This window comes from Palaemon carinicauda, chromosome 1 (assembly GCF_036898095.1).
Source record: "Palaemon carinicauda isolate YSFRI2023 chromosome 1, ASM3689809v2, whole genome shotgun sequence".
NCBI lineage: Eukaryota > Metazoa > Arthropoda > Malacostraca > Decapoda > Palaemonidae > Palaemon > Palaemon carinicauda.
The window spans coordinates 257,251,602-257,265,330 of record NC_090725.1 but is presented as its reverse complement, the minus strand read 5'-3'; the positions used below and the strand labels follow the sequence as shown (position 1 = coordinate 257,265,330).

The 13,729-nt window shown below is 44.5% G+C and overlaps 1 protein-coding gene across 9 annotated transcripts in view; it reads left to right on the top strand.

Annotated features, from left to right (window-relative positions):
• msn (serine/threonine-protein kinase msn) overlaps window positions 1–13,729 on the top strand; it is a 234,755-nt gene that overhangs the window by 77,232 nt on the left and 143,794 nt on the right. For 5 of the 9 annotated variants that reach the window (XM_068389285.1, XM_068389312.1, XM_068389280.1 and 2 more), the window contains exons 13-15: window positions 8,093–8,116; window positions 8,330–8,715; window positions 12,161–12,219. In XM_068389285.1, coding sequence (XP_068245386.1) covers window positions 8,093–8,116; window positions 8,330–8,715; window positions 12,161–12,219 — 469 coding nt within the window. The remainder of the gene's footprint in view (window positions 1–8,092; window positions 8,117–8,329; window positions 8,716–12,160; window positions 12,220–13,729) is intronic. The other 4 variants (XM_068389291.1, XM_068389323.1, XM_068389301.1 and 1 more) reach the window with 2 other exon arrangements.

The window sequence follows — 13,729 nt, the reverse complement described above, 5'->3', positions numbered from 1 at the left end:
CATTCCGCATTCTGCCCTATGCTGCTTTTGACCTATTACTTTTTCTCATCCAACCTAGCTTCCCACCATCATTAATGTTTTGGCATCTAGAGTTCCTTGCAAAAGCTTTTTTTTTCTAAATAATCAGTCTGATAATCACTAGCAAAGCGTAACTATAAGAAATATAGGTATAATAAAAATATTTAGTAGTTACAATCTGGCTCTGGCTCAATGTTTAATTTAGAAGGCATGAGCTCAAATCTTGAGTCTGACATAGCCCAGTTACCTAGCAATTTATTTCTTTTTATTTTTTTATAAAAGCCAAATGAAGTGTGTAGGATGGGTGGGAAGAGCACACGTGGGTTAACCTAAGTGATGGGTTTGTTATGAGAGAAAAATTTTTTCACAAATGAATTGCTTTTGCATAGGGGGTAGGTTTCAATAGTGGTAAGAATTTTTATTCTTTGCCATTGTTAGGATTCTAATTGAAGTCATATATTTGATAAGTGGTAGAATTTTTTTTTAATTTTGGGGATTCATATTCGCAATAAGGAACCTCATTCCAAGATTTTACCTTGTAGCAACCAACACTATAGTTGTTTTTATACTTTTATAGTGCAGTATTTATTTGTTTCTCATGGCCATATTAGAAATAAGGTAACATGTCATAGCATTCATCTTTCTCTTTGGAAAAAAGACTTCTTTAAAAGTATATCCCATTTATGTTTCTCAGAATTTGCATAACTTTTAAGTCAAGATGTTTATTGAAACTTTGTCTCCCTCTGTATTGAATATGAGTATGCAAAGATTGAAATACAATTAAAATTTTAAATGTCTTAATTAGTTATTGCATGTTCATATTTTCCAAATCAATTCAAGATATTTAGTCTTGTGCATGAATTTTAGACTAATTGAATTTCGAGTTCAGTAAAGAGGTAATCCCTCTCATTTGTATAATATCACTGAAAGCTATGAGAGCTTGTAGGATAAAAAGTGGGTGTTTGAGACTCCTAGGAATTATGGAATTGCATCCTCATATAATGAAAGATCTCTGGGAATTGATTTTGCCAACAATTCTAAATGCATGGCAGATTTCGATGTGGAGTTTTCAAACTTAGAAAATACAGTTTATGGAATTTAGGAGCAGTTACCCTTTCATCAAATTTCAGGCTTGAAGTTTGAAAAAAATTAATGACGTGTCAACCACCAATTAATTAAAAATCTGATATTTTTCTTATAAACTGTAGTTTGTTCCAACACGGAGTACTTACCTCGAACTACTTTCTTAGGAGTACCTGGGATCTCCTCCCATCCGACCAGAGTTTTGTGTAGTTTACCCTACTTCTGTTTTCTGTGAGGGCTAACCTCAGGCGGATTGATACGTGCCCTGAGGCTAAGCCCGGGTCAGGGAGCGTGCTAGCTTGGGTCTCGAGCCTCAGTAAGTTCTCTGGTCGCGTCGAGATATCATCTCGACGCTCTCCTTAATCTCAGTGCGACCCTTTGTGTCCCGCGTGGTATCCCTGTGCTTTCCCTTTGTGTCCTGCGTGGTATCCCTGTGCTTTCCCTTTGTGTCCCGCGTGGTATCCCTGTGCTTTCCCTTTGTGTCCCGCGTGGTATCCCTGTGCTTTCCCTTTGTGTCCCGCGTGGTATCCCTGTGCTTTCCCTTTGTGTCCCGCGTGGTATCCCTGTGCTTTCCCTTTGTGTCCCCGCGGTCTCGCGCGTTAACCTTGTGCTTTCCCCTTGTGTTCCCGTGTTCTCACGTGTTAACCTTGTGCTTTCTTATTCTTTCCCGCTGCGTTCCTGTGTCTTGTGGTGTATTGCTAGTGCGTGAAGGAGCACCCCCGCCGTTGTCCTGGGCCTATTGCTGGGAAGTCGTGTGGTGCGTTCCTTTCCAAGCCGGAGGTAGACCCTCACTCCTTGTGCTCGTCATGCAGGGGCAGAGTGTGTTCCCCGTTGGACACGTGCCCAGAGTGTGAATCGGTACGAAAAAGAAGTAGTCTTCCAAGAGGTCGCCCAAGAAGGCTAGCGCCTCTTCTCCCTTGACGTCACCAGGAGAGCCTCCGGAAACAGTTTCTCTACCACCTTCCCCTACCCAGAGTAGGGGACGAGGTAAGTCCGTTGCGGGGTAGAATCCAGTGGCTCTTCCCCAGGAGTCTGTTCTTCATGATAGCGGGGTAGCAGCTTCATTCCAGGCAAGCGGGGGGCCTGAAGGTGATTTTAGTGGGGGTTCTAGAGACGGTGCCCTGGTGCTTGCGGGTCACGTCTCGTCGGATGACCCCATGTGGAGTAAAAATGTCCCTGCCTCTTCGCCCGGATCATGGGCATGTTTTTCAGGTACCTCCGCAGCTGAAAGCGCCCCCGAGAAGGAAGTCTCACCCCCGTCAGATCACCTCGAAGGGGTACCTCCGAGGACGCCCTGCAGGTCCCCGTTGAGGATGGAGGAAGGCCTCGGAACCTGGTTCCCTGACGTAGAGTGCCCACGCTCTCCCCCAGCGCCGCCGTCTTCATTACCAGATGTGTTTCTTCAGCCCACGCATTCCGCGGTCCATCAGGTCGTTCAGCCGCCGGCTCTTCATGCCCCTGCCCCACGGACGAGTTACGGAGAGTCTTCAGATTCGTCGGTAGCAGCGGCCTCCAATTCCTCGGAAGGTGAAGCCCGGAAGAAACCCCGTCGGAGGCGTGAGAGGTCCCGGAGAAGGCATTCCCGTTCTCGCTCACGTTCCAGGTCTCGCCACGGAAGAAGACGATCCAGGGCCCCCAGGAGGAAATTCAGGAGGAGTAGATCGCCGGGGGAAGAATGGGTGGTCATTCCCCGTAGTAAGCTCGTTGATTTTACTTCGGTCCCGAGCACTTCAAGTTGGCGCCCTAGAGACAGGTCTCCGGAGAGGTTCACCTCCAGCCACAAGCTCGAACCTCGGAGGGACTCGGCCTCGCTGACCTCATCGGACAGGTGTAAGACCGCGAAGGTCCCGACTCAATCTGCCCAATGGAGGGAGTCGCCCCTTCGGTCGGGCAGCCTTGTCTCGTCCTCCAAAGTAGTGCCTCAGCGACGGGATATGGAGAGACGGCTTCCTCCGTCGGGCAAGCCCACGGAAGCCTGGTCCTCCACGACGAAGGACAGACCTAGGACGGAGGCCCTCGCCGCCACGGCAATGCCCGTCCTGCGTCCGGAACCTTACACGGAGGCCCCCGTCGGTGGAGCTCCATCTAGAGAGGCAGTCCGCCAGACGGAGGACGCGGACGACAACGTAGATGGCGCAGCAGCGGAGGACTCGGCATACAGGAGGGTGATAGGGCTCATTAGGAGACACCACGGAATAGAAGAGCCCGAACCCTCCACTGAAGATGCCTGGCGCTCTAGCCTCAATAGGCTAATGGAGGCCCCCGTCCAGCAAAGACCTTCGTTAGCTCTTCTGGTGGCGAGGGACGTGTGGCTCGGTAGAACTCACGTCAACAAGATCGTGGCTAACAATGCAGAGGCCCCCAAATCACAGAGTTCCCCAAAGTTGCTCCAGGGCCTGAGGTCCCAGAGCAAATTTTACCTACCAGAGGGACAGCGGCCAGGGGCCTGCAAGATGGAAGCCTCCCTCGAAGTATTAGGCCAAGGAGCACCAGAAGACAGAGCCTCGACAGCCCCAGTCTGCTTCTCCCAGTCAGAGGCGACGATGATGTAGGAGATGGCTAAGGACCTAGCTAACGTCGCCTCCTGGCTTGATTGGTAGGCGTCCGCCCTCGTAGGAATCCAGTCCTCCTACGACCTCTCAGTCCCGGGGAATCAGGCTCTGCTGAAGGAGCTGATTATCTCGGGAGGTAGAGCTTTAAAGTTCTTATCCTACCAGTCCCTAGCCCAATCAGCCAACTGGGTTCTTCGAAGGAGGGACACTGTCCTGAATAAGCTGACCAGACGGATTCCGGACAGGGAAGCGAGGGCCCTGAGGAGCCTGCCCCTGTTGGACGATGCTCTCTTTCCCCTTGAAGGCAGCAGAGGAAATTATGGAAAAGGTCCAAAAACGTAAGGACGTGGGTGAACCCAGACCCCAGTCACTGCGGAGACCCATCCACAGAAGACCTTCGTCCGATGTTCCTCCTCCTCTTCGGGCCTCGCCTAGCCAGCCCAGGAGAGATGCCCCGACAGCTTCTTGGTGGCAGCCTTCGCAGCCCTCCCGTAGGGGAGCAGCTTCAGCCCCGGCCTCCTTTAGGACTTCCTACGCGGCCGCCAGGAGACGACGTACAGGTCGATCCTCCCGAAGGAGATAGGGAGAGAGGCCCCCTACTCCTGCCCAAGCCTCAGGGGGTGGGGGGGGATGCCTCAGACGTTTTTGGCAAGCATGCAAGAACCACGGGGCAGACCCGTGGACAGTAACAGTATTAAAGGAAGGGTACAGGTTACCATTCCTAGCAGAACCCCCACCCCTAATTTCAGATCTTCGGGCGGAGTGGTTAGCTCCCAAGGACCCCTTGAGGAGGACAGCCTTGCAAGAGGAAGTCTCGGCGATGCTGGCGAAGGGAGCGTTGGAAACGGTACAGGAACCAAGCCTGGGCTTCTACAGTCGGCTCTTCCTAGTGGAGAAGGCAACGGGAGGCTGGAGGCCAGTCATAGACCTCTCAGCCCTCAACAAGTTTGTGTGCAAGACCGACTTCAAGATGGACACCCCGAAGTCGGTCCTGGTGTCCTTGAGGGAAGGGGACATCATGATGTCCATAGACCTCAAGGACACATATTTCCAAATTCCAGTTCACCCCTCCAGCAGAAAGTACCTTTGGGTGAAATGGGGTGCCCAGACATTGCAGTTCAAGTCCCTCTGCTTCGGACTGTCCACAGCACCTCAGGTCTTCACGAGGGTCTTCGCAACAGTCTCAGTTTGGGGGAACGAACGGGGCATCCGCCTGATTCGTTATCTAGACGACTGGTTGCTGCTTTCATCATCAGAGGTAGTACTGAGGGAACAAGGCGTGGAGCTTCTGCAAGATTCTGGGCATCACCATCAACTTAGAGAAGTCTCATCTGTCGCCCTCCACCAGGATGACCTACCTCGGGATGGTCCTAGATTCCCGTTTGGTGAGAGCCTTTCCCTCGGGGGAGAGGCTGGACAACATGGACCAGATCCTCCGCCCCTTCATATCGGGACACCCCAGGAGGGCGAAGGACTGGCAGAGGATAATAGGCCACCTCGTATCATTGGAGAAACTGGTTCCCCAAGGAAGGCTCAAACTCAGAAACGTCCAATGGAATCTGAAGGAACTCTGGAACCAGAAAGATTACCCCCACAAGGTGGTTCCCGTTCTCCCGGAAACGAAGGAAGACCTGGAATGGTGGCAAGACCGAACGAACACCCTCAAGGGGATGCCCTTCGCAGCCGAGCCCCCCGAAATGCTCCTGTTCACAGACGCGTCCAAGGAGGGGTGGGGTGCCCATCTCCTCGGAAGGTCAGCAAGAGGCAGTTGGACGGAGGTAGAAAAGGCCCAACACATAAACGTCCTAGAGATGAGGGCAGTTCGAAGGGCTTGCCTGCAGTTCGTCAATCTGCTCCGGGGAAACACCGTGGCACTGATGTGCGACAACGCCACGGTGGTGGCATACATAAAGAAGCAGGGAGGACTGAAATCGAGGGGGTTGTGCGATCTTACGTTGGAACTTTTGGATTGGGCCAAGTCAGAGCAGATCACAATCACAGCAAGGTTCATTCCAGGAAAAGGAACGTCCTGGCCGACAGCCTCAGCAGGATGGGACAAGTGGTAGGAACCGAGTGGTCCCTGCACCCAGAGGTAGTCAAGCTCATCATCCAGAAATGGGGCTCGCCAGTGATGGATCTCTTCGCAACAAGACTGAATGCTCAACTCACCGTATTCTGTTCTCCTGTCCCAGACCCAAAAGCGGCGTTAGAGGACGCCTTCCAACATCCCTGGGACAATCTAGACGTATACGCCTTCCCCCCTGTCGTGATGCTCAGACAAGTGCTCAACAGGTCTAAGGAGGGCCCACAACCTGAGGATGACTTAGGTAGCGCCCTGGTGGCCGGAGAGAGAGTGGTTCACGGACCTAAAAGAACTAGCGTGCCTTCCGCCGTGGCCTCTCCCGGACAGACCGGACCTTCTCTGGCAGCCCCACTTCCAAAGGTTCCACGAGAACCCTCGGTCCCGCCGCCTTCACGCGTGGAGGTTATCGAGCGTCTCCTGAGGAAGGAAGGCTATTCAGCAGGAACGACAAAAAGGATGTACGGATATCTGAGGCGTTCATCGGCAGCGGTATACCAAGCTAAGTGGGCCACTTTCACGAAGTGGTGCTCCTCCAGGAACATCAAGCCTCTGAGGGCCTCCATTCCGGAGATTGCGGACTTCCTGGTATAGCTCAGGGACGTGGTCGGTATGTCTATTCCAGCCATCAAGGGAGTCCGTGCGGCCTTAGGCCAAGTCTTCCTCCTGAAAGGCATCGGCCTGGGGTCCTCGAGGCATATCTCGATGCTCATCAAGAGTTTCGAGTAAGCGTGCCCCCCCTCAAGCCGTCAGAGTGCCGCAGTGGGATGTGGCGAGGGTCCTGAAGATGTTAAGTGAACCCCCGTTCGAACCCCTGAAAGACATCGTGGACAGGGATCTCACCCTCAAGACTGTTTTTCTGCTGGCGTTGGCTTCAGCAAAAAGGGTGGGCGAGATTCACAGACTGTCTTACAAGGTCTCACACTCGAAGGGCTGGCGTGAGGTTTCCTTCAAGTTCGTCCCGACTTTTGTAGCTAAGACCCAGAATCCAGCAGTTTGGGATCCCAGGTTTGAGGGCTTCTCTATACCAGCAATTCCTCTTTCAGACAACCCGAAGGACTAAAAGTTGTGCCCTGTCAGAGCCGTAAGGAAATACCTGGAGAGGACTGCTAGACTCCGCCCTGGTATCAAGAGCCTTTTCGTCTCCACAGGTCCAGTGAAAAAGCCGGTCTCGAAGAACACTATCTCCTTCTGGCTGAGACAGGTGATTATCAGGGCCTATAGTAGTGCGGGCGTTCCCCTGCCGGGTAAACCCAGGCCCCACGACATTAGGGGTCTAAGTACCTCCTATCTGAAGGAATGCTCGAGGAAGTCCCTAGACGGGTTCTCAATAGGAACAGTCATCTCCGCACCCCAAGCGATTTAACGGCATAGCACCAGGTACAATCGCGGGTAGTAAGACCAAGAGACACAGGTTCGTTTCCTTAAACCCCCTTGCTCTTCCTTCCCCCTCTTCCACTCGAAGATAGACTCAGGTAGCCCCTGAGCTAGCTCTCAAGACATGTGATCATCGAAAAGACATGTATCCGAGGAATTCTTGCACAGGTGAGTTACTTAGACACTAGCATGAGCTCTTTGTGTAGTTTCTCCTATGTTTCGTTTTCTGATCAGCTCTGAACCTAGCCCCCTATCTAGGTTCCACTCATCCTGCTTAGCTAGGTCTATGGGTCGAGAAGGACACTCCCACCTCCTAAAGTGTAAGTTTCCTAAGAAAGTAGTTCGAGGTAAGTACTCCGTGTTGGAACAAATCACAAATTTTAAGTAATTTGTATTTTTCCTAACAGTACTTACCTCGAACTACTTTCGGGTAATGCCCCGCCCTTCCTTCCCCGAGTGCCTTACTGACCCTTTAGGTAACTAAGCTACCAAGAACTTACTGAGGCTCGAGACCCAAGCTAGCACGCTCCCTGACCCGGGCTTAGCCTCAGGGCACGTATCAATCCGCCTGAGGTTAGCCCTCACAGAAAACGGAAGTAGGGTAGACTACACAAAACTCTGGTCGGATGGGAGGAGATCCCAGGTACTCCTAAGAAAGTAGTTCGAGGTAAGTACTATTAGGAAAAATACAAATTACTTAAAATTTGTGATTTTTGGCACTCCTAGAACAGTTAATTAGCCTTGTTGTTTGGGAATAGAATGTTTATTACGTATACATATACCTGATCTTTTTAAGAAATATTTGTACTCCCTGCCCCCAAATTTCTACCTTTTTGAGAACATTCTAACCCTGTGAAGTGCATGGTTTGGTATTGGCTTATTACAGTGGTATCTTCTTCTTTGCATGGAAGCTTACTAACTTATGTGCCTTTTTTTCCTTCTCTTTATCAATCATTACGCTTGATGTTGTTTGTTGTGGCAGCCCTACCTCGCTCGAAGGTTAGAGGTCAGTTTCAATTGCATGTTTGCAGGATTATATTTGTATCTACCATAATTACAGTATTGTACCATAGGGGTTTCGTTGTATTTTTTTTATATAACAGATTAGTTTTATTGTCCTTGGAAATAACCTGTAGCATGAACTTGTAAATATACATTATTTAGATACATAAATATGATTCATGTAAAATAAGTGTTTGTATTTCTGTCCCAATGCCAGGACTTGGACATGCTTGCTCAGCACTTGAATGAGCTTGGAGCTGTATCAGGTCAAAATGCCAATGACCGAGAGAGGGAAAGAAATGAGCGTAGTGAACGGGAGAGGAATGAAAGGGAAAAAGAAAGATCAGAGAGAGATCGGGAAAGAGAAAGAGAGAGAGAACGGGAACGAGAACGGGAAAGGGAAAGAGAACGGGAAAGAGAAAGAGAACGAGAAAGAGAAAGAGAAAGAGAGCGGCGTGATCAAGATAGAAGTCGACAAAATGGGGGTAGCAGCAAACATGAATGTCCAGCACCGGTTTTGGAGGATGACTCTAGTGATGAAGAAGAGGAAGGACGTGTCAGATACGATGGAACTCTTCTTGCCTCGGATCCACCAAAGCCACTGTGAGTACCATTGGGAAGTTATATTTGTAAATTGTCAAGGAAGCCGTATGAAGTTTTTGACAGCTCTACCTAAATTGATAAAAGAGTAAATGTCTTTTAATTCTATTTATAGCAATAGAGGTATATTTTTTTTCCATGGTTTTTAATTTTAAACATCATGAAATACGTGTATTACATGCAATATTTAAGAAATCAAGTGGTTAATAAATTGTAGAACCAAGTTAAGTTTTTCAACTAATCTGTTGCATGTGGTATTAAGTAATAGTCATCAATATAAAAAGATAGTTAATTTTTATTATTTCAAACATGGCCCATTTTCACAAATAAAATATTACCACATATATATATTAAATAATAATTTGCATTTCTAAACTTAATCATAATATAATGGTGAGATTTTTAACAGTTGGTTGGAATGGTTTTAAGCTCAAGTCATTATGTTCATAATATTTCTCATAGGATAGATTATGAGAATAAAAGAATTAATCTGAAGTTAAATGAATGGTGGTTAGTTGCAGGAAGTGTTATTCAGAAAAGGTTAGGTTTGCTTATAGCATCAATCTATCATTATTTTTATTTCTAGATAAGGTACAACCCTAGGTGGAAAAACAGTATAACATAAGTCGTAGGCTTTTTGTTTATAGAATAAATGATAACATTACTGCCACTCCCTTTGTCTTTACTACAGTCTAATTAGTTTTTGTTATATTGGCAATTTAACACCATACGCTCCTTTTTGGGTAGCTCAGAAATCTTTTCTTTCAAGATTCAGAGTAATATTTCAGGTCTAACCTACCCAGTTTTACTCCTAATCTAAATACCCATGCGGTAACTAGTCGGTTACCTACACCATTCAGTAATGGATCTGGTGATACACAGTTTATCCTAGGTTTGAGATACTTTTTTAGACCCACAAATTCTTTATTTACATGGCCACAAATTCTTTATTTGCTTGGCCACTTCTGCAACAGTTCGAAATTCTTTATTTACATGGCCACAAATTCTTTATTTGCGTGGTCACTTCTGCAACAGTTCTAGCTTTCTCTGAGCCACAGATTTTTTTTTTAGGCAAAATCCGAAATGGTAGCCTTTGTCCTTATTTCTCTCCTCTTATTAAGTTAAGTACCCTTAATCATCTTCTGTTCTGAAATGTTAATCCAGATATTATATTCCTTGGCTCTTAAAATAAGCAGTCCTTCATCTATAATTGAATTGTGGTTGGCGTGAGAAATCGTATGATTCCCTCAGACTAATGGTACCCTATTTGTATAAAGATTCACTAAAATGGTTCAATTGTATCTTGTTTGAATAGCTGGGTGCACCGTTCTCTTTCAAAGGTGATCATTAACCCATTTCACTCTTATCTCCAATAAGGTAAATGTAGTGTTTAGGATATCACTAGTTTGAATAAACCTGTGTGTCTCGACATGTCAGTTTCTGTACATAGTAGGTAGTCATTAGGAAAACTCATTCGGTCTGTTTCTTCTTCAACTGCACAAAAAATTGGCTTATTAAGGGTCTTTTGAAATTTTCAGTGATAAATCTATTCTCAGGAAGTTTTTTAATTCTTCCATTCTGCCTTGTTTTGTTCTATTGTCTGGTCTTCAGGTGCTAAATCTGATCTTAATTTGTTGGACTGGAGCTTACATTTTATTGAATTTCTTATTGCTGACCTAGATATTAATCTCTGGTACTGTCGTTCAGTTCGTTATACATGTTGCATAAGATTTTTCATAATTCTGACCATCCTTTGCATTCAGATCTTCCTGGACAGTACCATCCTGTTTGTAATACTAGTTATGCAGTCAATTCTAATAGTCATGTCTTCTCTATCATGAGGCTCGATACCACACCGTATGCTAGAAGTTTTATTCTAGCTGTGACTAAGTTGTAGAATGATCTTTCTAATCAGGTAGTTGAATCTGTGGAACTTCAAAAGTTCAAACCTGCAAAGAATGTCTTTATGTTGAACAGGCTAACATAAGTCTTTTTTTTTTTTTTATATCTTATGTATGAAAGGTCTTTTTTAATAATAATATTGTTCTTAAGAGGTTTTTATTTTATTTGTCGTTACTTCTCTTTTAGTTTATTTTGTTCTTTCCTCAAAGGGCTATTTTACCCTGTTGGAACCCTTGGGCTTATAACATCCTGCTTTCTCAACTAGGGTTATAGCTTTGCTAGTAAAAATGATAATAATAACTGTTAGAAAATATTTTGTATGCTATAATGCTAATCAAATAATGAATATCCTCCAGACCCCAAAAGTTGTGGTGCATCACAGTTTACATGAATAATAAAATTATTCGTCAAAACATTTTACCTTTAGATGGAACTATAATTATTTTTTTGTCTGACAGACAGAAGACTTGAGTCTTAAAACACAAGGAACATGAATTACTGAATATAAAAATTTGTATGATTAATGGGTTTGCATGGGAAAACTTCATTTAAAAAAAAAAAACAGCATAATTTTGTTTTGTGTGCTGTTGTTGGATTTCAAGTTGGGTTTTACATGTACTTCATTATGAGCTTATCAAAATGGACCATGTTTTTAGCATGATTTTATTTTTACAATAAGCATGCAAGAAGACTTAATTGAAGCATGGCTTACAATACCTATATACATTACAGTAGTGCTCTCTCTCTCTCTCTCTCTCTCTCCTCTCTCTCTCTCTCTCTCTCTCTCTCTCTCTCTCTCTCTCTCTCTCTCTCTCTCTCTCTCTCTCTCTCTTCTCTCTCTCTCTCTCTCTCTCTCTCTCTCTCTCTCTCTCTCTCTCTCTCTCCTCTCTCTCTCTCTCTCTCTCTCTCTCTCTCTCTCTCTCTCTCTCTCTCTCTCTCTCTCTCTCTCTCTCTCTCTCTCTTCTCTCTTCTCTCTTCTCTCTTCTCTCTCTCTCTCTCTCTCTCTCTCTCTCTCTCTCTCTCTCTCTCTCTCTCTCTCTCTCTCTCTCTCTCTCTCTCTCTCTCTCTCTCTCTCTTTTTTTTTCTTTTGCATGTCTACTTGTTTAGAGATTGATTCTAAACATTCATGGCAGGGTTTAATTTTGTAAATTTTTCTGGCCTTATTGTAAAGTATTTGTGGCTACTGCTAGAATGGTTCTCAATCATATGTATATGTTATGTAAGCTTTAGATATATTGTAATTATATTGTTGTTTTGTTATTTGCTGTGAAATGCTTGAACTACTCTATAAGCTAATGTTCTTGTTTATCTACAACTTTCGGTTTTTGGCTATGACGTGTGGTTAGGCTCTGTAGTTGGATTTATATTTAACTCTAAATTGCCCATTTAATTGTGAGTTTTTGTTTGGTATTATGCTTCACCAGCAGGAATTTACCTGGGACCAATATTCTTTCTCGTCACGCATGCCCTTTGGTGTATGGTGTTAATGCTCACAAACATACTAACTCACTAACCGCCCGGTCTTCTACTTTTCCCTGCTAAACAGGTTCGACTATTCCACTTTCAGACCGCCCGAAGGTGCCCTACCACACACTGCTCTACAGGGTAAGTAGTTCCCCAAAATTTTTTTGCTTTCTGTGCTTAGTGTGTTTTAGTTTGATAAGGGTCCAATTAAGTTAAGTGTATCATCATAATTATTGATTTAAATTTGCATAATGCTTAAAAAGGGGGGGGGGGTTATTCCTCTTTATTTTTTATTTTTTAAATTCTTAAGACATCCACATAATATGGGCTCCAAAGAAAAATTAGTAACATTAAAAACAAAGATGGTCACATATATAAGTTGCTGGGAGACCTCTTTGAACTAGAGAGAATTATTATAGAATTCTCATTCACTTATTCATTTCAAGCTTTTTAATCAAATGATATTTGAATATTTCAGCTATTGTTATTAGCTTTTATAATGCTTTTCAATGCCTTGATTAGGATTTGCAGGTCACGCTAGACTGTTGAAGATAAAATACTTATAACATTGTACTGCATTTTTAGTGGATTAGTCTTTAAATTAGACAAACAATAATGATGAAACTTGAAAAATGACGTGCTGAAGAGATGCGTCGTCCAGTATGAGTTATATCATTTCTTACCCTAGCCAACAAATTCTATCCCAAATATAATTGAAGGATTACTTTACCTCTAAATTTGATTCAGTGTCGAAGGGTATAATAGCATTTTGCAATCTAATCTCAAAGTGTTAAAAGTCCCTCATTCTTGTGATGGGGCTCTAAGGGTTAGATTTGATTTATTGTAATCAGTTAAGGTAAGATAATCAAAAATAAGTAGCTTTTGTGATTGGGCTATGTGTAGTTATATTGGTGGTGTAAGTTGTGTGGCTTGAATGTCTAGCAAGTGCTTTATGTGCATTGTTACTTGCGTTAATTTATTAGTGGAAGGGGTGAAAATTTATTTCTCAGTAAAAAGAACATAGAAAGTTTTAATTATTACTATGAACCTCTCCTGATGTTCAGATTACTTTTCCAAAATCTTGGTTAGTGAGATTTATCCCCTGAAAATATGAAAAATTTTCCCATTTTCTTTCCTTTCAAAAGATACATGCTTCCAAATTTGATGAAACAATCTTGCCGTTAAATGTAAGTACCATGCCAAGAATTGCTCATTCAGTTTTGCCGTTGCAGTTGCTTCGTCAAGACTCCCCCTTCTAGGTATATTTAAAGTTAGCTGACCTGCTCATATAGTTAGCATTTGTGCAGAGGGAAAGCTCTGGGTTAAATATCTAAGTTAATGAGGGTGGGGAGGCTAAGTAATACATCACAGTGGGAAATGTCGCCATTGACTGAATAGGATAGTGTGAATATGCATGGTAACATGAAAACGCACTAAAATGGCCTTTACACGATCAGGAATAAAGAATAGAATCCTAATGTCAATTTTTTTTTTTCTCCAAATAAGAGGAGGGTCCAATCAAGGGGAGGCAGTTTTTGGTAAAATATACTTAAGTGGGGTATACAATCGTATGTTGGACTTTTTGGTTTGATAAACATGATTCTAACTTCGTGGGTTATATTTATAAATGATGTACTGGTACGACATACAC